The 27,611-nt window shown below is 35.1% G+C and overlaps 1 protein-coding gene across 1 annotated transcript in view; it reads left to right on the top strand.

The window, feature by feature from the left end:
- Positions 1 to 27,611, top strand: part of LOC148953789 (glycine receptor subunit alpha-2-like) — a 222,983-nt gene that overhangs the window by 117,190 nt on the left and 78,182 nt on the right. Inside the window, exon 6 of the mRNA XM_089085900.1 lies at positions 23,191 to 23,322. Within this exon, the coding sequence (XP_088942026.1) occupies positions 23,191 to 23,322 (132 nt within the window). The remainder of the gene's footprint in view (positions 1 to 23,190; positions 23,323 to 27,611) is intronic.

The raw sequence follows: 27,611 nt of genomic DNA on the forward strand, positions 1-27,611 counted from the left end.
TTTTATAATGGGTGAGATAGGGAAAGACCATACTGCTAATTATATAAATTGTGCTTTGAACATCTGTGCCTAATGAGTGACTTTAATTGTTTTATATAATAGATGTTAGATAAAACTCCTGACTGCTAACGCATTCTTATGGTAAATATAGTGTCTTTGAAATTGAGTTTGACGCCCCTGTAATGCCTTTTATTTTGTCTTTTTTTTCTCTAACGCAACTTTTTTTAACATAATATAAAACTTTTCTGAAGCTTTCGTTTAAATTCAGCTTTCCAGCTTTCAATTACCAAAGAGAATTGAAAAATTTCCATACTCGGAAAACATCTTTGCAAACGACTTGTGGACATTTCTCTCTTAATTAATTAAAAAAAGCTTTCCGAAAAATAAGATTTTCAAAGAAAAGTAAAGGACATTTTAAACGTAAACTCAGGAGATACAAATACCTGTTAAAATTCAAACTCAAAACGACCAGAAATTACTATTAAAGAATAAATGAAACCCAAAACGAACATAAATTAAATAGGACAATCATAGCAACAAGTAATGCTTAATTGAGCATCAAGTAATATGTAATGCTTAAATTGAATATGCAAATCAAGCTTGAAACGAACAAAAATCACTACAAACAAGAGTTTGGGTATCGCCTCCTTCTCTCACTGTAAAGGTCTAAAACCTACAGCGTCATTGGCGCTTTACTGAAAACCAATTTTATTACAAATATTTTCTTTTGTACTTAATATTGAAAATAAACATTAAAAGTATAGTAAAATTTTGAAGAGATGAGCTTTTACCAATTAATATCATTATACATCAAATATTCAGTTTAATTTATTAGCTCTTTCTAAATTTGTTCAAGACGAACATAGTTTTACTAAACACAAGATTTTGGATACTGCCCCCTTCCTTAACTGTAAATTAATTAAAAAAAAACTTTTTCCAAAAAATAAGTTTTTCAAAGAAAAGTAAAGAACTTTATTAAAAAAAACGAGCAAAAATAAAATCAAATAATCTACCAAGCGTGAAACTACCACAAATCAGCATCGATAAATAAATGAAACCCGAAACGAACAGATATTACAATAATTAACGAAGTCAAACTCAAAACGAGCAGAAATTAACATAAGTTGGGCGCAAAACCCCTATGCCTTCCCAATTCAAGAACAATATTTGCACTTTACTGAAAAAATACAAATGTTTTTACTTTTATAACTTTAATAAATCAAACAATATTAACATTTTGATTAATAAATATCAGTATATGTATATTAAACTGACAATGCACATTCATTTGTGTTTTTTCAGTAAAGTGCAATTTTTGTTACACAAATAGTACTGTTTAATTTAGTTTCATACCTCCTCTAGTTTACCTGAAATGGAAAACTTGATAACTTTCGCAAAAAATCTGTTTACTTTCTTTGATAGCTTGGATACACTTAAGCTATTTTGATTTGGTTAAATTTTAAGAGCAGAAATTGGAGGGTTGGCTTGGGCGTGGGAGGGTGGGCTTGGAAGGGTGGGCGTGGGAGGGTGGTAGTGAAAGGGGGATTAGCTGCCCTCAAATCACTTTCGACTATTAAAAAGGGCATCAGCCCTTTCTATTTTCAATCGAATGAGCCCTTTTCAAAGTTCCCACGACAACTCCTTCGATACGAAGTCCCCTGGCCTAAGCAACAACAGCAACAAAAAATAATACATTATACCCACTTCAATCTTTACTATAAAAATGTCAAGCCTTCCAATCACTTTCGACTATTAAAAAGGGCACTAGGCCTTTCAATTTCCAATCGAATGAGCCCTTTTGGAAACGACAACGCTTTCTATAAACACCTTCTATGCCCCCAGGGCATAAATTACAACCCTTACCCTAATGTCTGTTAGGGTGGTTGTCATCCTCAAAGACCGAATTTCCAGGACTTTCAACTACGTTCAAAAATATGGCTATCTCAAAATTTTGATTGGATGTGTTTGGGGAAATAGTGGGCGTGAGAGGGGCGGTAGTCGCTCTCCAATCTCTTTCAACTATTAAAATGGCCCTAGCCCTTTCAATTTCCAATCAAAACAGCCCGTTTGAAGTTTCTACGACAAAACTTTCAATAAAAATATTATATGCCCCCAGAGCATAACTTCCAACCCTTGCCCTGAGTGTGGGGGGGGTCTCATTCTCAAAGACCTAATTTCCAGAACTTTCTACAACGTTGAACAAAATGGCTAACTGAAAATTTTGATTGGATGTTTTTGGAGGAAAGGTGGGCGTGAGAGGGGGGTTAGTTACCCTCCAATCACTTTCGACTATTACAAAGGGCACCTGCCCTCTCCATTTCGAATTGAATGAGCCCCTTTTGAAGTTTTACGACAACTCTATCAATAAAAACTTTATATGCCCCCGGGGCACAACATACAACCTTTGCCCTTGGGGCTCTGGGGGGGGGTCATCCTTAAATACATAATTTCCAGAACTTTCAACTACGTTGAACAAAATGGCTATCTCTAAGCTTTGTTTGAATGTTTTTCGGGAAATGGTGGGCCTAAGAGGGGGGTTAATTACTTTCCACTCACTTTCGACTGTTAAAAAGAACTTTCAACAACGTTAAACAACATGGCTATTTCAAAATTTTGATTGGATGTGTATGGGGAAATGGTGGGCGTGAGAGGGGTTTGGTAGTCGTTCTCCAATCGCTTTCAACTATTAAAAATGGCCCTAGCCCTTTCAATTTCCAATCAAAAGAGCCCTTTTGAAGTTTCTACGACATAACTTTCAATAAAAATCTGATATGCCCCCAGGGCATAACTTAAAACCCTTGTTCTGAGGGGGTTATCATCGTAAAAGACCTAATTTCAAGAACTTTCAACTACGTTGAACAAAATGGATATCTCAATATTTTAATTGGATGTGTTTGGGAAAATGGTGAAGATTTCAATAAAAACCTTATATGCCCCCAGGGCCTAACTTATAACCCTTGCCCTGAAGACTGTGGGGGGAGTGTCCTGCTCAAAGGTATAATTTCCTGAACTTTGAGCTGCGTGGAACGTAATGGCTATCTCAAAATCTTTATTGGATGTGCCTGGGGAAATGGTGGGCGGGGAAGGGATTTTAGTTGCTTTCCAATCACTTTCGACTATTAAAAAGGCCACTAGCCATTTCAATTTCCAATGGAATGAGCCCTTTTTAAAGTTTCTACGACAACACGTTAAATAAAAACCTTATATGCCCGCTGTTCTATTTTACAACCCTTACCCTGAGGGCTGTGGGGGGGGGGGGGGGGTTGTCATCATCCAAGACCTAATTTCCAGAGCTTAATACTACGTTGAATAAAATTGCTATCTCAAAGTTTTCATTAGATGTGTTTGGGGAAAAGGTGGGTGTGAGAAAAGGGTTAGTTGCCCTCTATTCACTTTCGACTATTAAAAAGGGCACTAGCCCTTTGAATTTATAATCGAATGAGCCTTTTTTAAAGTTATGCGACAGTGCCTTCAATAAAAAAAAACTTATATGCCCCCAGGGCATAACTTACAACCCTTGCCCTAAGGGCTGTGGGGGACTGTCCTCAAGAACATAATTTCTATTTTGGAATCAATTCCACTGAATAAAATGGCTACCTCAAAATTTTTGTTGCATGTATATTGAGAAATATCGGGCATCGAAGGGGGGTAAATCGCCTTCCAATCACTTTCGACTATTAAAAAGGGCAAAAGCCTTTCCAATTTCCATTTGAATGGCCACTTTTCGAAGTTTCTACGACAACTTCTTCGATACAAAGTGCCCTGCTCAAAAGGAAAAAATTAATAAATAATATATTGTGCCAACATCGTTCTTATATGCCGAAGGGCATAACTTAAATCCCTTGCCCTGAGGGTTGTTGGGGAGTGTCCTCCTCTTTACTTAGTCCCCGTTTCTTGTCTCGTTCTCGAGTTTCTCCGTTCTTTACTTCGCGCTGCCTATGATTTATACAACAACTTTCTATATAAACCTTATATGCCCCCATGGACATAACTTACAACACCTACACTGAGGGCTCTGAGGGGGTTATCATTCAAAAAGACCTAAGTTCCAGAACTTTCAACTACGTTGAACAAAATGGATATCTCAAAATTTTTATTTGTTTTGTTTGGGAACAGGGTGGACGTGAGAGGGTTGTTAGTCACTATCCAATCACTTTCATTTATTAAAAAAGGCACTAGCCCTTTCAATATTTAATTCAATGAGCCCTTTTGAAGTTTCTACGACAACGTTTTCAATAAAAACTTTATATGCCCCTAGGGCATAACTTACAACCCTTGCCCTGATGGCTGTGGGGGGAAAGGTTGTCATTCTTAAAGTCCTAATTTCTAAAATTTCCATGTTGAATAAAATGGCTATCTACAAATTTTGATTGGATGTGTTTGGGGAAAAGTTGGCGTGAGGGGGGGGGGTTAGTTGCCCTTAAATCACTTTTGACTATTAAAAAGGGTACTAGTACTTTGAATTTCAAATCGAATGAGCCCTTTTTCAAGTTGCTACGACAAAGATTTCAATAAAAACTTATAATCCATGCTTTGAGGGTTGTGGGGGAGTGTCCTCCTCTAAAACATATTTTCTATCTGGAAATCAACTACGCTGAGCAAAATGGCTATCTTAAAATTTGGGGGAATGATGGGCATGGGGGGGGCTAGTTTCCCTCCATTCACTTTCGACTATTAAAAAGGGCACTCGCACTTTTAATTTCCAATCGAATGAGCTTGTTTTGAAGTTTCTACGACAACACCTTCTTAAAAAACCTTACATGCCCCCAGGACATAAATTAAAACCCTTGCCCTGAGGGCTCTGGGAGAGTGTCCTCCTCAAAAACATATTTTCTATTGGGAAATCAACTACGCTGAACAAAATGGCTATCTCAAAACTTTGATTGGATGTGTTTGATCACTTTCGACTATTAAAAAGGGCACTAGCCCTTTGAATTTCCAATCGAATGAGCCTTTTTTTGAGTTTCTACGACAACGCCTTCTATAAAAACCTTATATGCCCCAGGGCATAACTTAAAACCCTTGCCCTGAAGGCTGTGGGGGAGTGTCCTCCTCAAAAACATTGTTTGTATCTGGAAATCAACTACGCTGAACAAAATGGCTTTCTCAAAATTTTGATTGGATGTGTTTGGAGGAATGATTAGCGTGGGGGGGCGGGCTAGTTGCATTGTAATCACTTTCGACTATTAAAAAGGGTACTAGCCCTTCGAATTTCAAATTGAATGAGCCGGTTTTTAAGTTTTTACGACAACGCCTTCTATAAAAAACCTCATATTCCCCCAGGGCATAACTTAAAACCCTTGCCCTGAGGGTTGTGGGGGAGTGTCCTCCTCAAAAACGTATTTTCTATTTGGAAATCAACTACGCTGAACAAAATGGCTATCTCAAAATTTTGATTGGATGTGTTTGGGGGAAGGATGGGCGTGGGGGGGCTAGTTGCCCTCCAATCACTTTCGACTATTAAAAAGGGCACTAGAACTCTCAATTTCCATTCGAATGAGCCCCTTTTGAAGTTTCTACGACAACCCCTTCCATAAGAAGTGCCCTGCTCTAAAGGAAAAAATAATAACTAGTACATTGTGCCAACATCGTTCTTATATACCCTCAGGGCATAACTTAAAACCCTTGCCCCGAGGGTTGTGGGGGAGTGTCGTCCTTAAAAAATATATTTTCTAGCTGGAAATCAACTACGCTGAACAAAATGGCTATCTCAAAATTTTAATTGGATGTTTTTGGGGGAATGATGGGCATGGGAGGGGGGATTAGTTGCCTTTCAATCTCTTTCGACTATTAAAAAGGGCACTAGCCACTCTAATTTCCAATCGAATGAGCCCTTTTCGAAGTTTCTACGACAACTCCTTCGATACAAAATGCCCGGGTATGGAGAAAAAAACACATTGTGCCCACATCGTTCTTTACTTAGGCAGCGCTAGCGCGCTGCCTATGATAAAAACCAACAGCCTACTGCATGATTAGCGCTTAAATGAAAACGAATAACATTACAAATATTTTCTTTTCCAGTTCTTACAGAATTGAAAATAAAAACAAAATTACAGTGAAATAAATTCCTGAATTGATGAATCTTTCAATAATTAATATTATTATACATCAAATATTCAATTTGATGTTGTTTATACTTTCCAAGACTGTTCAAGACGCATACAGTTTTTAGTAAAGCACCAATGACGCAGTAGATTTTAGACTTTTACAGTGAGAGGAGGCGATACCCAAACTCTTGTTTGTAGTGATTTTTGTTAATTTCAAGCTTGATTTGCATACTCAATTTAAGTTTCACTCGTTTTAAGATTTATTTACTCATTCACGTTAATATTTATTGTATGATTCTTTGCATTAATTGTTTATTTAATTTCTGTTCGTTTTAAGTTTCATTTATAATTCAATAGCAAAACATTTTTTTTTCGTTTTAAGCTTGATTTTCATATTCAATCTAAACATTACTCGCTATAAGATCTATTTATTCATTTATATTATTACTTGTTGTATATTTTTTGCTATGATTGTTTATTTAATTTATATTTGTTTTGGATTTCATTAGTAGTATCCCCACAGGCAGTTCTGTAAGCCCAATAGGAAATTAACATGGTATTTCCGTGAGCCCAATAGGGGTGTATATGTGAAGCTCCTAGCCACTCGCACCTTTATCCGGCTGGCAAGATTCCCATCCTTGGCAAGAGTCCAGAGATCATTCAATTACTTGGAGTGTGGTCGGGATAATACACAAGTTTTAATAACATGGGGAGCTCCTAACCCCTCACCCTTGTTTCGGGGCAAGATTTCTAGCGCATGTTTTGTCTTGTGACATACCCCTTTTTTATATGACACACCCCTTGTTTTTCTGTGACAAGCCCTCTGACAGCACGGTACACATCCCTTTGTTTTTCTATGACACACCCCTTTATTTTTCTGTGACAAGCCCTCTTACGTCATGGAAAACATAGGAAAAATAGTATTGGATTTCAAGCGCCTAGGTAGGGGTATTAACACAGGGAAATTGACATCGGAAATAGTATCGGATTACTATCGGAAATAGTAGGGAAATAGTATCGGATTTCAAACGCACAGGTATGGAAATTAGTACAGGGAAAATATCATTGAATTTCAAATGCACAGGTAGGGAAATTAATACAGGGAAATTAGCATAGGGAGATTAATAGGGAATTTCTGGAAGTCAGATAAGTAAAGCTATCAACCCCTCAAGCCCTCACACCTGTGCAATGCGATTACTGGTTTTATTAAAGGGACACAGTTGCCAAGACTACATTACACACCCCTCTTGACTATAATGACGTCATGACATACCCGGTTTTAAACGAACAGAACTAATATGCTTGACATAATTCTATGCAACCATGCATCAGAAACCCATGGGGAATCTTAACTTGTAACGTAACGACAGCTAACACTTTATGTAATTACTATGCAGCAATGCCACGTAATACTTGTTCTTTGCCCCAAACCCCCAAAGCGTTTTTCTTCTTTATTAACTTAATGGCGGTACACACTTTATGTAAGGTCAACGCATCTTAGGTATGGACGGCGCATCCATCACTGCCAGATAGTACCATTTTGAAATTTTTCGCCCCAAAAGCCTCAAGACATTTTCTTTTTTTGGCGTTTCTTTTTTCGCTCGAAACACCATTCATATTTTTTCGTTTTTTTTATTTTTCTGTAGTTCTTTTAGTTAAGATTTTCAGTTAGTTTTAGTTTAGTTTTAGCTTATAGTTTTAGTTTCGTTTTAGTTTAGAGTTTTAGTTTAGAACTTAGAGTTTTAGTTTAGAGTCTTAGCTTAGAGTTTTAGTTAGAGTTATATTTTAGCTTAGTTTTAGTTAAGTGTTTTAGTTTAGTTTAGTTTTAGTTAAGAGTTTTAGCTTAGAGTTTTAGTTTAGAGTCTTAGCTAAGAGTTGTAGTTTAGAGTTGTAGTTTAGTTTTAGTTAAGAGCTTTAGTTTAGAGTTTAGAGTCTTAGCATAGAGTTTTAGTTACAGTTATAGTATAGTTTAGTTTTAGTTTAGAGTTTTAGTTTACTTTTAGTTAAGAGTTTTAGTTTAGAGCTTAGAGTTTTAGTTTAGAGTCTTGGCTTAGAGTTTTAATTAGAGTTATAGTTTTGTGTAGTTTTAGTTTAGAGTAGTAGTTTAGTTTTAGTTAAGAGTTTTAGTTTCGTGTTTAGAGTTGTAGTTTAGCTTTAGTTAAGAGTTTTAGCTTAGATTTTAGAGTTTTAGTTTAGAGTCTTAGCTTAGAGTTTAGTTAGAGTTATAGTTTAGTTTAATTTTAGTTATGAATTTTAGTTTAGAGTTGTGGTTTAGATTTAGTTAAGAGTTTTAGTTAAGAGTTTAGAGTTTTAGTTTAGAGTCTTAGCTTACAGTTTTAGCTAGAGCTATAGTTTGGTTTAGTTTTAGTTAAGATTTTTAGTTTAAATTTGTAGTTTAGTTTTAGTTAAGATTTTTAGTTTAGAGTTTTAGTTTAGTTTAGAGTTTTCCATATGTGGAAATTCCATATGAAGTGCCTCTAGGAACAAAATAAATAACAATAAATAATAATAGGCAGCGCAATAGCGCTGCCTGAGTAAAGATCGATGTTGTCACAATGGTTTTTATAGGTAGTGATGCTGTAGAAACTCCAAAAGGGGTTCATTCGATTAGAAATTAGAAGGGCTTGTGCCCCTTTTATAGTCGAAATGATTAGAAGATAACAAACACCCCTCTCACACCCACCATTTCCCCAAACACATCCAATCAAAATTTTGAGATGGCCATTTTGTTCGACGCAGTTAAAAAGTCTAGAAATTATATTTTTGAGGATTACACTCCCTCCACAGCCCTCAGGGCAACGGTTGTATGTTTTGCCCTGGGGGCATATAAGTTGTTTTTATAGAAAGAGTTGTCTTAGAAACTTCAAACTTCAAAAATTGAAACGTCTAGTGCCCGTTTTAATAGTCGAAATTGATTGGATGGCAAGTAACCCCCCTTTCACGCCCACCATTTCCCCAAGCACATCCAATAAAATTTTGAGATAGCCATTTTGTTCAACTTAGTTGCAAATTCTGGAAATTAGGTCTTTGAGGATGACAACCCCCCCCCCTCAGGCCTCAGGGCAAGGGTTTTAAATTTTGCCCTGGGGGTATATAAGGCTTTTATTGAAAGAGTTGTCGTAGAAACTTCAAATGGGCTCATTCGATTGGAAATTGAAAAGGCTAGTGCCTTTCTTGATAGTTGAAAGTAATTGGGGAGCAACTAACATCCCTCTCACGCTTACCATTTCGCCAAACACATTCAATCAAAATTTTGAGATAGCCATTTTGTGTAACATAGTTGAAAGTTCCGGAAATTAGGTCTTTGAGGAAGACAACCCCCTCACAGCCCTCACAGCAAGGGTTGTAATTTATGCCCTGGGGGTATATAAGATGTTTATAGCCAGCGCTGTCGTAGAAACTTCAAAAAGGGCTCATTGGATTGGAAATTGAAATGGCTAGTGCCCTTTTTAATAGTCGAAAGTGATTGGAAGGTTTGACATTTTTATAGTAAAGATCGATGTGGGTGCAATGTATTATTATTATTTTTTTTTTTTTTTGACCAGGGCACTTCGTATCAAAGAAGTTTTCTTAGCAACCTGGAAAAGAACTAATTCGAATGAAAATAGAAAAGGCTAATATCCTTTTTAATAGTTGAAATTGATTGGAGGGCAACTAGTCCCCCTCCCACGCCCACCCTCCCATTTGTGTATTATTTTTAAAAACTAAATCTTGCCTTAAGATTAAATCAAAATGCACTGTGTTAATGCTAATTCCCAATAAGGCATCTCGGCAGTATCCCAAGAACGACTAAGGATATTACGTTCAAACTTTCGGGACTTCTGCTCTTAAAATTTAACCAAATCAAAATAGCGCAAGTGTATCTAAGCTATCAATAAAAGTAAACAGATTTTGTTGCGAATTGTATCAAGTTTTTTATTTCAGGTCAACTAGAGGAGGTATGAAACTAAGTTAAAGACTGCTATTTGTGTCCAGATTTTTAAAAGGGTTTATGTGTTAAAAATGGCTAAAAATTTTCTCCAGCATACAAACAGTAGGCCAAACTATAAAGTCTTAAAAAAACGAAGAGATTTAAAGTATTATTTTCTTTTTCCCTGAAAAGACTATGTCAATATAAAACGAACAGAAATTAATTAAAAAAAAAATTTCCACAAAATAAGTTTTTCAATGAAAATTAAAGAACTCCATTAAACCAAAAATGAGCAGAACTAAAATCAAATAATCTACCAAGCATAAAACTACCACAAATCAGCATCGATAAATAAATGAAACTCAAAACGAACAGAAATTACAATAAATAACCACGTCAAATTCAAAACGAGCAGAAATTAACATGAGCAAGGCTCAAAACCCCTATGCCTTCCCAAGGCCAGAACATAATTTGCACTTTACTGAAAAAAAATATATATATATATATATATATATATATATATATATATATATATATATATATATATATATATATATATATATATATATATATATATATATATATATATATATAATATATATATTATATATATATATATATATATATATATATATATATATATGATATTTAGTAATCAAAATGTTAGTATTCAAACTATATATATATATATATATATATATATATATATATATATATATATATATATATATATATATATATATATATATATATATATATATATATATATATATATATATATATATATATATATATATATATATATATATATATATATATATATATATATATATATATATATATATATATATATATATATATATATATATATATATATATATATATACTGATATTTAGTAATCAAAATGTTAGTATTACTTGATTTATTAAAGTTATAAAAGTAAAAACATTTATATTTTTTCAGTAAAGTGCAAATTATATTCTGAACTTGGGAAGGTATAGGGGTTTTGAGCCCTACTCAAAACGGCTGTGGGGTTTGAAATCACCAAAGACATAATAACTGGACCTTTCAACAATGCTGAACAAAATAGCTCTCTTAAAATTTCAATCTGACGTGTTTTGGGAAATAGTTAAACGGGGGGAGGCTAGTTGTCCTCCAATCCTTTTGGACTCTGAAAACGGAACTAGAACTTTCAATTTCCAATCAAATAAGCCTCCTCTAATGTTTACACGACCGCCCCTTCCATAAAAACCTTATATGCCCCCGGGGCATAACTTACAACCCTGGTCCCTTTACTCTGGGGGGCTGTGTCAACCCTGAAAGCCTTTTTATATGATCTTTGGACTATTTTTAATAAAAACGACTATCTTAAAATTACTATCAGTTGCATTTGGAAAAAAGAGGACGTGGGAGAGGGGGGGGGTAATTACCCTCCAACCACTTTTGACTCTTAATAAAGGCAATAGAAAGTTCAATTTCCAATCGAATGAGCTTCTTTTGAAGCTTCTACAACAACTCTCCTTACACGAAGTGCCTTGGTCAGAAAAAAAATACAGTGTGGCTATATCGCTCATTCCTTAGGCAAGGCTATTGCGCTACCTATGATAAAGGAGCCAAAGTGGAATCAGAAAGCCTTAGCCTTGCCCTACTCATGCAGCTATGCATACTAAAAAATATTCTACCTTTTTAGAATAATTAGTTGAATGTTAATGAATAATATGAGTATCATTATTTATCACAAGGTTGCAGTATGATTATTATAAATCACGACAATTTAAATATATTTCACAAATGATGTGCGATTTCCACCAATGTTGATTTTTTATACTTCTATGTTTCGTCATTACAAATCTGAGGCTAATACTTCAATATAGACCAAACGGTGTTTGATATCAATCATAGCTTGTATTTGAAACTTACAAGCATGTTGACTATAAATCTGAGGGCTATTTCAACAAATAAGTCCGCAATTCCACCAGGATAAGCACACATTTCATGAATTTATATGATCTGGACCGATGTTGGCATTTAAGGAATTATGAGGTTGTTGATTTCATATCTAAGGCAATAAATGATCTTAAATATTGAAGGCCATTTAGCAATACTGAATCAACACGTGGTAACTAAAGTTCAGATTTATAGGCTGGTTATCAAACTTTGGTAACCAGCTTATATATTGTTCATATTGTGTTGGATTTCCACCAAATTTCTTATGTAAGGATTCTTGAGACTCGCAAACCCGACGGTAATATTAAAATTTGAACACAGATTAATTACACATTTAAGAAATAGTGGCTCATTTCAATTTAAGTTGTTAGTCTACTGAAAAACTTCTTAACCTTTTAGTTACAAATCTTGGCCTAACATTGTGATATCGAGGCCCAAAGTCAAAACCAAGTATACTCATATTTTACAGATTATGATTCATTTTCAGCAAAGTCTATATTAAAGATTTTAGTGCTTGTAGGTTACACGTATGAGACTAATTTTACAATTCGGAAATTCAAAAAAAAAAAAAAGAAAGCTAGAAATGGGAAATATTTTACAAATCGAAATTGATCTCCACCAAATTTTGTAGGTAAGATTTTTTGAGACTGTAAATTACAAATCCGTGTCTAAAATTGCAATATATATGACAAAAATTAAAAACCATTAGTGACATTTTAGAAATTTTAAATTTAATAAGTACCGGTGTGCAAACTTAGTTCTAAGCAGCTAAAATAATCCTGAAAAAGAGAGAAGGGAGAGAGTGACAGAGAGAGAGAGAGAGAAAGGGAGAAAAAGAGAGAGTTGTTCTAAAGACAAGCATTTGCTTATTTGTTTTATACGTTTTACCATAAAAATAGGATGTTATTTTTTTTTGTGCTATTTTGTACACTGGCGTTTTGCCATTGTCAAATATCATACAAGTGAAAATGATTCTTCAGCTCACATTCTTGTTGATTTAGTGAACAAGGAACTGGGAAGCTTAAATGATAATCCTTTTGCACAGTCTTCTTAGGAAGCACAAGCCATCTGTACCGTCATTTCCACACTTCAGTAGTTTTCCTCAACTGGCAATGACATTTTTATCTCAATAAAAAATCTTTTGGGGAAGTGGAGAAAATTCTTTTCGAGAATCACATTAGAAAAGCCTTAGACATAAATTTCTGGGATGTAGTCTTTAACCGATTTAGGAAATAAAATGAAATTATTTTTCAAATCTGGACTATTTCTGGACTAAATCTGGACTAAATCTGGACTGGAATTATTTTTCAATTCAAAACTGGAAGCAGATATTTACTATTGCAGATGTAAAAATAGCTTTTACATTTTCGTCCCAATGAATAATATTTGTCAGTTAACAAAAAACTCAAAAGTATATCACCTAGCCTACTTAAATGTATATGGTCTCAAACCAAGACCAACTGGATTACATTGTTCAGAAGGGTATTTACAGCCTTCGACCATGAGACGTTGGTCAGTGAGGTTTTCTTGAAGGGATGCACACCATCTAGACAAATTTGATGCTGCCATCATAATCCTGGTTGTGGTTGAGATATGGTCATTTTCTGGAAGGCTTGTTGTTCCCTGAAGGTCTAATTATCAATAGTTCAAAGGGCAAAGAGGCTATGTATTGGTGGTAAACAACCTTGCTCGCTATGAAGTTTTCATGAACATTGCCATAGATCTTAGCAAGGATGTTGTTTACAGAAGGGGAATGAGTTTAGCTCTCCTCCAAATGCTCTAAGAATTGTTTAGCCCCTCCTCGTATGTCTTAAAAGCTGATAAAACATCTGCAAGAACTTCGAAGAAGCTTAGTGAGTTCTTGACGCAGATACCATTTCTAGAACGAAGCAACAGATAAAATTGGGGCCCCTGACCACGGTCACTGGATGAGAGGGGTTCTTTTGAAAGCAACACTAAAAAACAAAACGATTTGTAGCATTTGATTCCTTGTTTTATTATATTTAAACAATTTAATGGCCACGTTTGTAACAATGTACTCCTGGTCTCAGATATTGGTCTGCTATAAAACAAAAAGAGTAATAACATTTGATTCCTTGTTTTACTGTATTTAAACAATTTAATGGCCACGTTTGTAATACTCTACTCCTGGTCCCAGATATTGGTCCGCTATAAAACAAAAAGACTTGTACCATTTGATTACTTGTTTTATTATATTTAAACAACTTAATGGCCACGTTTGTAACAATGTACTCCTGGTCCCAGATATGGTTCCGCTATAAAACAAAAAGAGTAATAACATTTGATTCCTTGTTTTACTATATTTAAACAATTTAATGCCACGTTTGTAATACTGTACTCCTGGTCCCAGATATTGGTCTGCTATAGAACAAAAAGACTTGTACCATTTGAATACTTGTTTTACTATATTTAAACAATTTAATGGCCACGTTTGTAACAATGTACTCCTGGTCCCAGATATTGGCGCGCAATAAAACAAAAAGAGTAGTAACATTTGATTCCTTATTTTATGCTATTTTACAATATAACAGTCACGGTTGTGACAAGGCCCTGATGATCCCAGGTATTACATTAGGATATGTACTAAAGAAAACATCAAAACAATAAAATTATTACAATAAAAAATGCCACAAATTTTAATTAATCGAATTATTATATTTCATTCCATTGTTATCCATAGTTTTGAAGCATTTTTAGGTAACACTTTATTAAAACATTCCTTGAAAGAACTTAAACAGAGTGGTTTTCACAGACAAAAATACAGCAAACAACAAAGAAGACACAGAAGAATACATTAAGAAAGAAGAAGACATTAACAAAGACATTAACATGTCTTCTTAACAAAGAAGACATTCTTCATACCAACATGATAAACAACGAATAAATATACTACTTAGTACTATACCTGGAACCACCAGGGGCTGGGATGCATTACTACAAACGCAACTGTTATGCTGTAATAAAATAACATCAAGTAAGGAGTCAAATGACACTAACGTTTTTTTTTGTTTTATAGTGTTTTTTTTAGAACAGCCACTCTCGTCCAGTGATACCCTTAAAAATGAGGATTAATAGCAAAATCGGGAAAAAACAATTAGTTTCCACATTTCTTTATGTAATATGACAATATCAAAACAGTACAGGATTTCAACCTATAAACATTTCCAGGTGGTAAACATGATATTGGAACTTAGTGACTCCCTCCAATAAGTTCAGGGAATGTAAATGCGCACAGAAAGTACATAGCACACGGTACCATAGTACACGTCACATGGCCACTAGTGACTCCACGGAAAATTTTCAACAGCAAATCCTTAAGGATATATCAAAGAAACACTCCATCTATGTCTCAGAAAGCACCTTTCACCACTTTAAGTTTCTTGCTATTAAGAGACCAACAATGCCTTCAGTGAACCCCTAAACACAATTTTAGAAATATCCTCACCGTTTTCTTGCAAATTTATTAATTTCTGACGGGAAGGGTACTCTGGATATCCCCTAGACAACATCCTTGTCACCAAGACCGTTATCTCCTATCGATAAAGATTAATGGTCTTTTTACAGCTTACCCATTCAAAAGAAAAGGCTGTAATTGATCACTCCTGAATGATTATAGACAACTTTTCAGATATATGTTTATATTTAGACAGCCTCTAAGAGAGCAAAGATTGGCAAGGGAATGAAAATACTGAACGATTATGCAGGCTTTTAGAGATGGGACCACTAATGATAGCAGAAGCAGTGTTGATGTTTAATTACGATTTTGCCTGAACTAGAAAATTGACATTGTGTGCACTGGGATACATATTTGTTATCGAATATCTAATTGTCTTTTAAAAAAATATATGGTTTTGCGCTGAAGATACTATTTTTAGATATATACCTAACTTTAAGGATTACGGGGAATTGAGAAACTGTTAAATATCCTTTTTCCGTACTTTCCTTTTTTCCTGTAAATACATTCTATGTCCTGCAGGAAGAAGCTGCAAAATTCGGGCTGGAAGTAAGCGTTTGAATTGTTTAATTAAGATGTTGTGGCCTGGCAGAAACGAGCAGAAATTAGCTTAAGTTGGGCTCAAAACCCCTATGCCTTCCCAAGGCCAGAACAAAATTTGAACTTTACTGAGAAAATGTTTTTTTTTTTACTTTTATAACTTTAATAAATCAAATAATATTAACATTTTGATTACTAGATATCAGTATATGTATATTAAACTGACAATGCACATTCATTTGTATTATTTCAGTAAAGTGCAAATTTTGTTCTGGCCTCGGGAAGGCATAGTGGTTTTGAGCCCAACTTATGTTAATTTCTGTTCGTTTTGGGTTTCATTTATTTATCGATGCTGATTTGTGGTAGTTTCACTCTTGGTAGGTTATTTGATTTATTATTGCTCATTTTTTGTTCAATGGTGTTCTTTACTTTTCTTTGAAAAACTTATTTTGTGGAAATTTGTTTTTTTTAATTAATTTCTGTTCGTTTTATATTTACATAGTCTTTTCAGAGAAAAAGAAAATAATACTTTAAATCTTTTCTTTTTTTTAAGACTTTATAGTTTGGCCTGGTATTTGTATGCTGGAGAAAAATTTTCAGCAATTTTTAACAAAATAAACCCTTTTAAAAATCTGGACACAAATAGTAGCGTTTAATTTAGTTTCATACCTCCTCTAGTTGACCAGAAATAGAAAACTTGATACCATTCGCAAAAAAAAATCTGTTTACCTTCTTTGATAGCTTGGATACACTTACGTTATTTTGATTTAGTTAGATTTTAAGAGCAGAAGTAGCCCCGAAAGTTTGAACATAATACCCTCAGTCGTTCTTTTGATACTGCTGAGATGCCTTATTGGGTATTAACATTATCACTGTGCATTTTGATTTAATCTTAAGGCAACATTTAGTTTTTAAACATAATGGGCAAATAGGAAGGTGGGAGTGGAAGAGGGACTAGTTGCCTTCCAATCACTTTCGACTATTAAAAAGGGCATCAGCCCTTTCTATTTTCAATCGAGTTAGCCCTTTTCGAAGTTCCCACGACAACTCCTTCGATACGAAGTGCCCTGGTCTAAACAACCACAACAACAAAAAATAATACATTATACCCACATCGATCTTTACTATAAAAATGTCAAGCCTTTCAATCACTTTCGACTATTAAAAAGGGCACTAGGCCTGTCGATTTTGAATCGAATGAGCCCTTTTTGAAACGATAACGCTTTCTATAAACTCTTTATATGCCTCCAGGGCATAAATTGCAACCCTTACCCTAAGGGCTGTTAGGGTGGTTTTCAAGACTTAATTTCCAGAACTTTAGACTACGTTAAACAAAATGACTATCCCAAAATTTTGATCGGATATGTTTGGGGAAATGGTGGGCTTGAAAGGGGTGTTATTCGCTCTCCAATCACTTTCAACTATTAAAAATGGTACTAGCATTTTCAATTTCGAATCAACTGAGCCTTTTTGAAGTTTCTTCGATAATACTTTTAATAAAAACCTTATATGCCCCCCGGCCATAACTTACAACCCTTGTCCTGAGGGCTGGGGGAGGGGGGCTGTCATTCTCAAAGACTTAATTTTCAGAACTTTCTACTACCTTAAACAAAATGGCTATCTGAAAATTTTGATTGGATGTGTTTGGAGGAATTGTGGGCGTGAGAGGGGGGTTAGTTACCCTCCAATCACTTTCAACTATTAGAAAGGGCACTAGCCCTCTCAATTTCCAATTTAATGAGCCCCTTTTGAACTTTTGCGACAACTCTATCTATAAAAACCTAATATGCGACCAAGGCATAACTTACAACCCTTACCTTGGGGGCTCTGGGGGGTTTGTCATCCTTAAATACATAATTTCCAGAACTTTCAACTACGTTGAACAAAATGGCTATCTCTAAACTTTAATTGAATGTTTTTGGGGAAATGGTGGGCGTGAGAGGGGGGTTATTTACTCTCCACTCACCTTCGACTATTTAAAAGGGCAATTTTAATTTCTAATCAAATGAGTTCTTTTTGAAATTTCTACAACAATTTTCTATAAAAAGCCTTATATGCCCACAGAACATAACTTACAACCTTTGCACTGAGGGCTCTGAGGGGAATACCATCCTAAAAGACCTATTTCCAGAACTTTCAACTACATTGAACAAAATAGATATCTCCAAATTTTGATTGGATGTGTTTGGGAAAATAATGGGCGTGAGTGGCGCGTTAGTCGCTTTCCAATCATTTTCAACTATTAAAAAAGGCACCAGCCCTTTCAATTTTTAATTGAATGAACCCTTTTGAAGTTTTTACGACAACGCTCTCTATAAAAACCTTATTTGCCCCCAGGGCATAACTTACAAACCTTGCCCTGAGAGCATTGGGGGGAGGAATTGTCATCCTTAAAGACCTAATTTCCAAAATTTTCAACTATGTTGAACAAAATGGTTATCTAAAAATGTTGATTGGATGTGTTTTGGGAAAAGGTGGGCATAAGAGGGGGGGTTAGTTGCCCTCAAATCACTTTTGACTATTAAAAAGGGCACTAAACCTTTGAATTTCTAATCGAATGAGCCCTTTTTAAAGTTCTACGACATAGATTTCAATAAAAACCTTATATACCCCCAGGGTATAACTTATAACCCTTGCCCTGAAGACTGCAGGGGGAGTGCCCTTCTCAAAGGTATAATTTCCTGAACTTTAAACAACGTTGAACAAAATGGCTATCTCAAAATTTTGATTGGATGATTTTTGGTTGTGGAAAGGGTGTTAATTGGCTTCCAATTAGTTTCGATTATTAAAGAGAGCACTAGCCATTTCAATTTCCAATCGAATGAGGCCCTTTTTGTATGTTCTACGACAACGCGTTCTGTAAAAACCTTATATGCCCCTAGGGCATAACTTACAACCCTTGCCCTGAGAGCTGTGGGGGGCTGCCATCGTCAAAGACATTATTTCCAGAACTTAAAACTACGTTGAATAAAATTACTATCTCAAAATTTGGATTGGATGTGTTTGGGGGAAAGGTGGGCGTGAACTGGAGGTTAGTTGCCCTCCAGTCACTTTCGACTATTAAAATTGGCACTAGTCCTTTGAATTTCCAATCGAATGAGCCATTTTTGAAGTTTTTACGACAACGTCTTTTATAAAAATTTTATATGCCCCCAGGGCATAACTTACAACCCTTGCCCTAAGAGCTGTGGAGGAGTGTCTTCCTCAAAAAAATTATTTCTATTTGGAAATAAACTACGCTGAATAAAATGGCAATCTCAAAATTTTGATTGGATGTGTTTCGGGAAATGGTGGGCGTGGAAGGGGTGTTAGTTGCCTTGCAATCACTTCCGACTATTAAAAATTGCACAAGCCACTCCAATTTTCAATTGAATGAGCCCTTTTCGAAGTTTCTATGGCAACTTTTTCGACACAAAAGGCCTGCTCTAAAGGAAAAAAATACATTGTGCCAACATCGTTCTTTTATACCCCCAGGGTATAACTTAAAACCCTTGCCCTGAGGGTTGTGGGGGAGTGTCCTCCTCAAAAACATATTTTCTATCTGGAAATCAACTTTGCTGAACAAAATGGCTATCTGAAAGATTTGATTGGATGTGTTTCGGGATATAGTGGGCGTGGAAGGGGTGTTAGTTGCCTTCTAATCACTTTCGACTATTCAAAAGGGCGCAAGCCACTCCAATTTCCAATTGAATGAGCCCTTTTAGAAGTTACTACGACCACTTCTTCGATACGAAGTGTCCTGCTCTAAAGGAAAATAAATAATAAATAATACATTGTGTCAACATCGTTCTTATATGCCACCAGGGTATAACTTTAAACCCTTGCCCTGAGAGTTTAGGGGAAGTGTTCTCCTCAAAAACATATTTTTTATCTGGAAATCAACTATGCTGAACAAAATGACTATCTCCAAATTTTGATTGGATGTGTTTGGGGGAATGATGGGCGTAGGGGAACTAGTTGCCCTCCAATCACTTTCGACTATTAAAAAGAGCACTAGCCGCTCCAATTTCCAATCAAATGAGCCCTTTTTGAAGTTTCTACAACAACTCCTTCGATACGAAGTGCACTGGTATGGACAACAAAAAAAAATACATTGTGCCAACATCGTTGGCACAATTGTGCGCTGCCAATTATTTTTACAACAACTTTCTATATAAACCTTATATGCCCCCCCAGGGCATAAACAACCCTTGCACTGAGGACTCTGAGGGGGTTATCATCCTAAAAGACTTATTTTCCAGAACTTTCAACAACGTTGAACAAAATGTATATCTCAAAATTTTGATTGGATGTATTTTGGGAAATGGTGGGCGAGAGAGGAGGGTTAGTTGCCCTTCAATCACTTTCGAATATTAAAAGGGCACTAGCCCTTTCAATTTTCAATTGAATGGGCCCTTTTTGATGTCGCTTTCTATAAAAACCTTAAATGCTCCCGGGCGTAACTTACAGCCCTTGCCCTGAGGGTTGTGGGGGGGGATGAGTTGTCATCCTTAAGGACCTAATTTCCAAAACTTTCAACTACGTTGAATAAAATGTCTATCTAAAAAGTTTGATGTGTTCGGGGAAAAGGTGGGTGAGAGAGGGGGGTTTGTTGCCCTCAAATCAATTTCGACCATTAAAAAGGGTACTAGCCCTTTGAATTTCCAATCGAAAGAGCTCTTTTTCAAGTTTCTACGACAAAAATTTCAATAAGAACTTACATGCTCCCAGGGCATAACTTATAAACCTTGCCCTGAAGACGGTGTGGAGAGTGTCCTGCTCAAAGTTATAATTTCCTGAACTTTAAACTGCGTGAAACAAAATGGCTATCTCAAACTTTTGATTGGATATGTTTGGGGAAATGGAGGGCGTGGAAGGGGTGTTAGTTGCACTCCAATCACTTCTGACTATTAAAAAGGGCACTAGCCATTTCAATTTTCAATCAAATGAGCCCTTTTTGAAGTTTTTACGACAACGCGTTCTATAAAATCCTTATATGCCCCAGGGCATGACTTACAACCCTTGACCTTAGGACTGTGGGGAGTGTCCTCCTCAAAAACATAATTTCTATCTGGAAATCAACAACGCTGAACAAAATGGCTATCTAAAAATTTCGACTGGATGTGTTTGGGGAAAAGGTGGGCGAGAGAGGGGGGTTAGTTGCCCTCAAATCATTTTCAACTATTAAAAAGGGCACTAGACCTTTGAATTTCCAATCGAATGAGCCCTTTTTCAAGTTTCTACGATAAAGATTTCAATAGAAACTTATATGCCACCAGGGCATAACTTATAACATTTGCCCCGAAGACTGTGGGGGGAGTGTCCTGTTCAATGGTATAATTTCTTGAATTTTAAACTGCGTGGAACAAAATGGCTATCTCAAAATTTTGATTGGATGTGTTGTGGGAAATTGTGAGCGTGGAAGGGGTGTTAGTTACTTTCAAGTCACTTTCAACTATTAAAAAGGGCGCTAGCCAATTGAATTTACAAGCGAATGAATCCTTTTTGAAGTTTCTAGGACAATTCTTTCTATAAAAACTTTGTGTGCCCCCAGGGCATAACTGACAACCCTTGTCCTTAGGGCTCTGAGGGGTTTGTCATCCTCAAAGACCTAATTTAGAAAACTTAAAACTATGTTAAATTAAATGGCTATCTCAAAGTCTTGATTGGATGTGTTTGGGGAAAAGGTGGGCGTGAGAGGGGGGTTAGTTGCCATCCAATCACTTTCGACTATTAAAAAGGGCTATAGACCTTTGAACTTCCAATCGAACGACCCTTTTTTGAAGTTTCTACGAAACTTCATAAGGTTTTTTTGAAAAACCTTATATGTCCCCAGGGCATAACCTACAACCCTTGCTCTGAAGGCTATGGGGAATGTCCTCCTCAAAAACATAATTTCTATCTGGAAATCAACTAAGTTGAAAGAAATGGCTATCTCAAAATTTTGATTGTATGTGTTTCGGGAAATGGTGGGCGTGGAAGGGATGTTAGTTGCCTTCCAATCACTTTCGACTATTAAAAAGGGCACAAGCCAATCCAATTTCCAATTGAATGAGCCCTTTTCGAACTTTCTACGACAACTTCTTTGATACGAAGTGCCCCGCTCTAAAGGAAAAAAAAATACATTGTGCCAACATCGTTCTTATATGCCCTCCCGGCATAAATTAAAAGCCTTGCCCCGAGGGTTGTGGGGGAGTTTCCTCCTCAAAAACATATTTTCTTTTGGGAAATCAACTACGCTGAACAAAATGACTATTTCAAAATTTTGATTGGATGTGTTTGGGCGAATGGTGGGAGTGGGGGGGCTAGTTGTCCTCCAATCACTTTCGACTATTAAAAAGGGCACTAGCGACTCCAATTTTCAATCGAATGAGCCCTTTTCGAAGTCTCTACGACAACTCCTTCGATGCGAAGTGCCCTGGTATGGAAAGCAAAAAAAAGTAAATAGTACATTGTGCCAACATCGTTTTTTACTCAGGCTGCGCTATTGCGCTGCTTATGAAAATCATTCTTAAAGCATCTTTAATTTTCAATGTATTCCTTCTACTGTTTGAAACGATTATTGCTAAGAACTGACGCATCCAAAACTGATGTTTCTTGTTCTTCTGTAACACTATAGTTTGTAATATAACAGCTTCTGAATTACCAGTGCTGAAATACTCAGTCTACTGCTCCATTTGCTTTGCAATCATTTACCATCTGAAGTTTTGAGTTCCACACCTCTTCTTGTAAGTAAAATCAAAAGATTTAAATACATAAGTAACAGACTAACTTCTAATTAAGACAATGAAAATAATATAAAAATTGCGTTAATATTCCGGCCTCACAACCAGAGACATTTTATTATAGCTAAAAAGTAAGTTTTATTAAGTTTAGAGGTTTTTCTCGTCTTTAAATTGTCTTGAATGAAAGCTTTACCTGTTATTTATATATTTATATAGATATTATATAGATAGTTCTTTATATATATATATATATATATATATATATATATATATATATATATATATATATATATATATATATATATATATATATATATATATATATATATATATAATATATATATATATATATATATATATATATATATATATATATATATATATATCTTTTGTTTATAGAGGAAAAGGCAATGTGGCTTATGAAATAATTCACATCTCTTCTTCAGTAGAAATTCAGTCAAATCTCTTCAGAAAAATAGTAAATGCAATTATATTGCTCCACTTTATTCTTTCAGTTCTTTTCCTTTTACTGCAAAATCCCAATTTATAAGCAATCTAATTTTCAGTTTCCCATACAACCGACGACCTGATATTCGAATGGGAAAAGGAAATGCCTTTAGATGTATATGGGATAGAGCTTCCTCAGCTTCAGTTGGTGAAAAATTATACAAATGATTGCACACAAGTCTATTCTACAGGTAAGCATTTATTCAATACAGTGCCCAAATGATGTTATCAGGTGCAGAGAAGATTCTAAATTGAAGTTAAAAAGGTAAAAATTACAATGCAAAGCAATGCAGAGCAGACGAAGGGCAAAAGGAATAGAAAAAGGGTCGAAGAACGAGAGATTAAAGGATAGCAAAAAGTACAATGCAGACGAGGAGACGATGGGCAAAAATGGGAAACGATGGAATGACAGGACATGCAAGAACGTAAAAAAAAATATTTTGACTTCGACGAATGAAAACTGGTATTCTTTATTGAAGGACGTATCTTAATCAAAGTGTAGAGAAGAGAGAGCAAAGATCGAATAATTTATTTTCTATGTTTGGGTTATAAACTTCTGAGTGTATTCTTCGCACATAAAAGTTTATAGTTTTTGAAAAGAGGATAGATGGATGTATATTTCGATTTCCCATTATTTGATCTACATATTTGAAATCTCATCTGTAAGCTTTAAGCTAGGATTTGCTTAAAGCCTTTTAAAAAAGATAAATAATTTATCACTATTGAACGTTTAGCTTACTTTTACCAGAACTTCCCAGAAGGTTTAGTAAAATCCGGAGACTGTAGCTATGGACACGTGGAAGTTTGGTGCCTTTAATCCTTCTGCGCCCCCCTAAATCTCAAGATTTTTACACTTAAAACTGAAGAATAAAAATGCAGACAAAAATCAAACTATTTATCACTATTAGAAATAAATTAACTTCGACTGAAACTTCCCAATAACAATGAACTAACAACATTTATTGCATGAAAATAAAAAAACAAGTGACAAGAAATTAAAGGTATGATATGAGGATATATAATAAAAATATTTATCCTCTCAGAATTAAGGAAATTATTTAGGAAACTTAGGAAATTATTTATATTCTTTGTTATTCACTTTTGCCGAAACTTTTCGAAGTATTAAGCATCATAAGGAGCTTGTAGTCAAGAACTTGCCCCCCTCTCTCCCCCTGAAAAATAAAGATTGTTAAAGCTTGTATCTTTTGATTTTACCCCTCCCCCCCTTCATAGGGTAAGGCTCAGATACTATGCCAGGAGAATCGTCTGGGACATTGTGGCCAATATCAGAACGGCTTTAGCCCCAATGAAAGGAAGCTGCGAATAATGCTAAATTCGTAAATTTTGTAATATCCATGAAAATTGTTATGTTTTTTTTATAATAGGTCAAGAATCATCTGTTAAATTTGATAACTGTTTAAATACTATCTATCGTAAGTCTAAAATTTTTAATGTCAGGTCAGATTAGGTCAGTAATGTAGATTCTTTTGTGTGTGTGCAATACCGTCAAGTTTTTAGATCACTATTACTTCGAAACAACCGGAACAATATTGAAAATCTAGGACTAAACTCAAGTTCTGACGTGCTAATTTGCTAACATAGTTTAAAAGTGCCAAAAATGGTCAAGGGTCAGGTGCTTCACAAGATTAAGGTAAAAAATTGCACAAATTATTTATTATGCAGATTAGCCCGTGTCAAGGTGTTTTCACCAACTCATGTCAGATCATTTGGCCTGAGTTTTCGAAACTGCTTGCAAGTGTTTGTATGGAGGGTGACCTCGTGAAATTCTCATAAACGGAAAATCTCAGGGAGCAGTTACACGGATCTCTGCATAATTCTTTTGGTTTACAGTTTCAGAGGTGCTAAATTCTCTACTAAAGTTTAAGGTGAAGACTTTCAACACCTCTTCAGGATCAACTCAGTTTTAACATTTTTTCAAAACAAATTATATTATATTACTAATTTACTATTCAGTAAGTATTTTTACTTCTGTATACGCGTCAAGCCTTTTTATTTATCTTAGTCAACCTGCACGGCCCTTTTTTGTCATCCTGCATGACTGACGGTCTTTTCCCTTTTTGTTTCAAAGTCTCAAAATTACTTGGAAATATTATGCTTTATGTGGTTTTCTTTTTTCTCTTTCTTTGCACCTGCCTCTAATAATGGCGTCGTTGAAATACTCCTTAAATAAATATTCTTTACCGATTAAGCTGTTGTTGTCAATATTAAATTCCATTCAGCAACTAGAACTCAATGAAACGATACTTGAAGAAATCCTTATTGAAGAAAAGCTTATAAAGAGAATAGTGACAAAAAGATGACAAACATACTTCAATACACTATTACATTCTTTGAAGAAGAAGAACAAGAAGGGGAAGAGTAAAATAAGCAAATCTTTAGAAAAGAATTCATAAGATGACCAAATTAGGTGAAAAGTTAAGGTAAAGGTTGTACCCTATAAGACTCTTCCACCGTGAACCCTTATGATCCGAATTTAGCTGCAAGGTGTTTTTTCTGAAGCTATGAAAACGAGCGAGCAATAAGAGCTGTTTTTTGTTAGCTAAGTAGACCTATCCCAAAAATTTTCTTGAGGTCTGTAAGAACGTGGACTTGTATCTGATTGGTGGATTATTATTAATTGACCAACCATAGACCTTTTTAAAAATAGAGGGAGAGATACTACTAATGGTTGCAGAAGAAGTGTTGGCGTTTAATTAAGAAATTAGCAGAATTACAGAATTGATATTGCGTGTAGTCCCTGAAGTTGTGCCGAAAACTGGTGGTGCGTTGTCGAAAGTATTTCAGCGTTCCATAACCGCAAAGGCTTTGGGCTGCCGGTGCGCCGCCGAAAACTTCTAGCACCGAATTATCTTGTGAGGTACTAAGAGATAAATATAAGGCAAAACCCACTATTTAATGGTACATTCAAAAACTTTGGCTTCCTTTCAAATCCTTTTGAATTTATATTTGGATTTTGATGTGTGTTTGTGTTTTTTTTTCTCTCTGTCTTTTTGTTACTTTAGTGATTACTCCGTCTATGCACTTTTTTTTGACGGGCAATAAATGAATAATAATAATAATAATAATAATTTTTCTCGTCTACTACGGGCTTTGGATTATATTTCATGTATTTCTGTTCTCTTCACTACATTACTATATCAAACAGTTCGTGGTAACGAACTGTAAGTAAGGAGCAACCCGACTCATAGTAACCAAAACTCTAAAAAACGGAATTTTGATACCAATAGATACATAAAAAAAATCAGATTTTAATGCTGATTTCAAATATATAAGTTTCATCAAATTTAGTAGTACCCATCAAAAGTTACGCGCCTGAGCAAATTTGCCTGATTTTCGAAAAATGGGAAAACACCCCCTAAAAATTATAGAACCTTAATGAAAATCACACCATCAGATTCAGCGTATTAGAGAACCCTACTGTTGAGGTTTCAAGCTCCTATCTGCAAAAGTACGGAATTTTGTATTTTTTTTTATTTTTTTTTTTGCCAGAAGAAAGATCAAGGACGCGTGTTTATTTGTATTTTTTGTGTTCCCAGGGGTGATCGTATCGACAAAGTGTTCCTAGAATATCATGGGAGGGCTCATTCGAAAGGAAATTAAAAGTTCTAGTGCCCGTTTTAGGTGACCAAAAAAATGGAGGACAACTAGGCCCCCTCCCACGCTTGTATTTTCCTAAAGTCACCCGATCAAAATTTCGAGATAGCCATTTTGTTCAGCATAGTCGAAAATATAATAACTACGTATTTTAGGATAACGTAATCCCCCAAAGTCCCTGGGGGGAGGGCTGACAGTTATGAACTTTACCCAATGTTTACACATACTATTGGTTATTGAGAAATATACAGACATTTTCAGGGGGATTTTTTTCTGGTAGTGGGGGGGTTGGATCGGGGGTTATGTAGGAGGATGTTTCCATGGAGGAAGTTTTCATGGGTGAAGGAAAATCGCTATGAAGAGGGTGCCGGATTTCCCAGCACTATTTAAAAAAACGATCAGAAATTAAATAAAAAAAAGTTTTCCAACTGAAAGTAAGGAGCAACATCAAAACATAAAACGAACAGAAATTATTACATATATGATTGGGTTTGCCCCCTAGTCAATACCTTTAGCGTAAAGAGCGAGGTATTGAATAGGGACCGAACCCCCTAATATACGTAATAAAAATATATGAATATAGAAGCTCGTTACGTATGTTAATTCGTAAATTATGTATATTTAATACTAATAAAAACGTTCGTAAATAAAATTAAACAACTTTCGAGAAAGCCATTTAACCAAATAAAAGTAAAATTAATATGCAAACTTTATTTTAGTTATTCATGTACGATGAGCCAAAATCAAAACCTGCATTAATTAAAAAACGTTCAAAAATTAAATAAAAAGCCAAGTTTTTCTTAACTGAAAGTAAGGAGCGACATTAAAACATAAAACGAACAGAAATTATTCCGTATATGAAAGG

The sequence above is a fragment of the Artemia sp. Qi Xiang Cuo genome, chromosome 3, assembly GCF_049724085.1.
Source record: "Artemia sp. Qi Xiang Cuo chromosome 3, ASM4972408v1, whole genome shotgun sequence".
In the NCBI taxonomy this organism is placed as follows: domain Eukaryota; kingdom Metazoa; phylum Arthropoda; class Branchiopoda; order Anostraca; family Artemiidae; genus Artemia; species Artemia sp. Qi Xiang Cuo.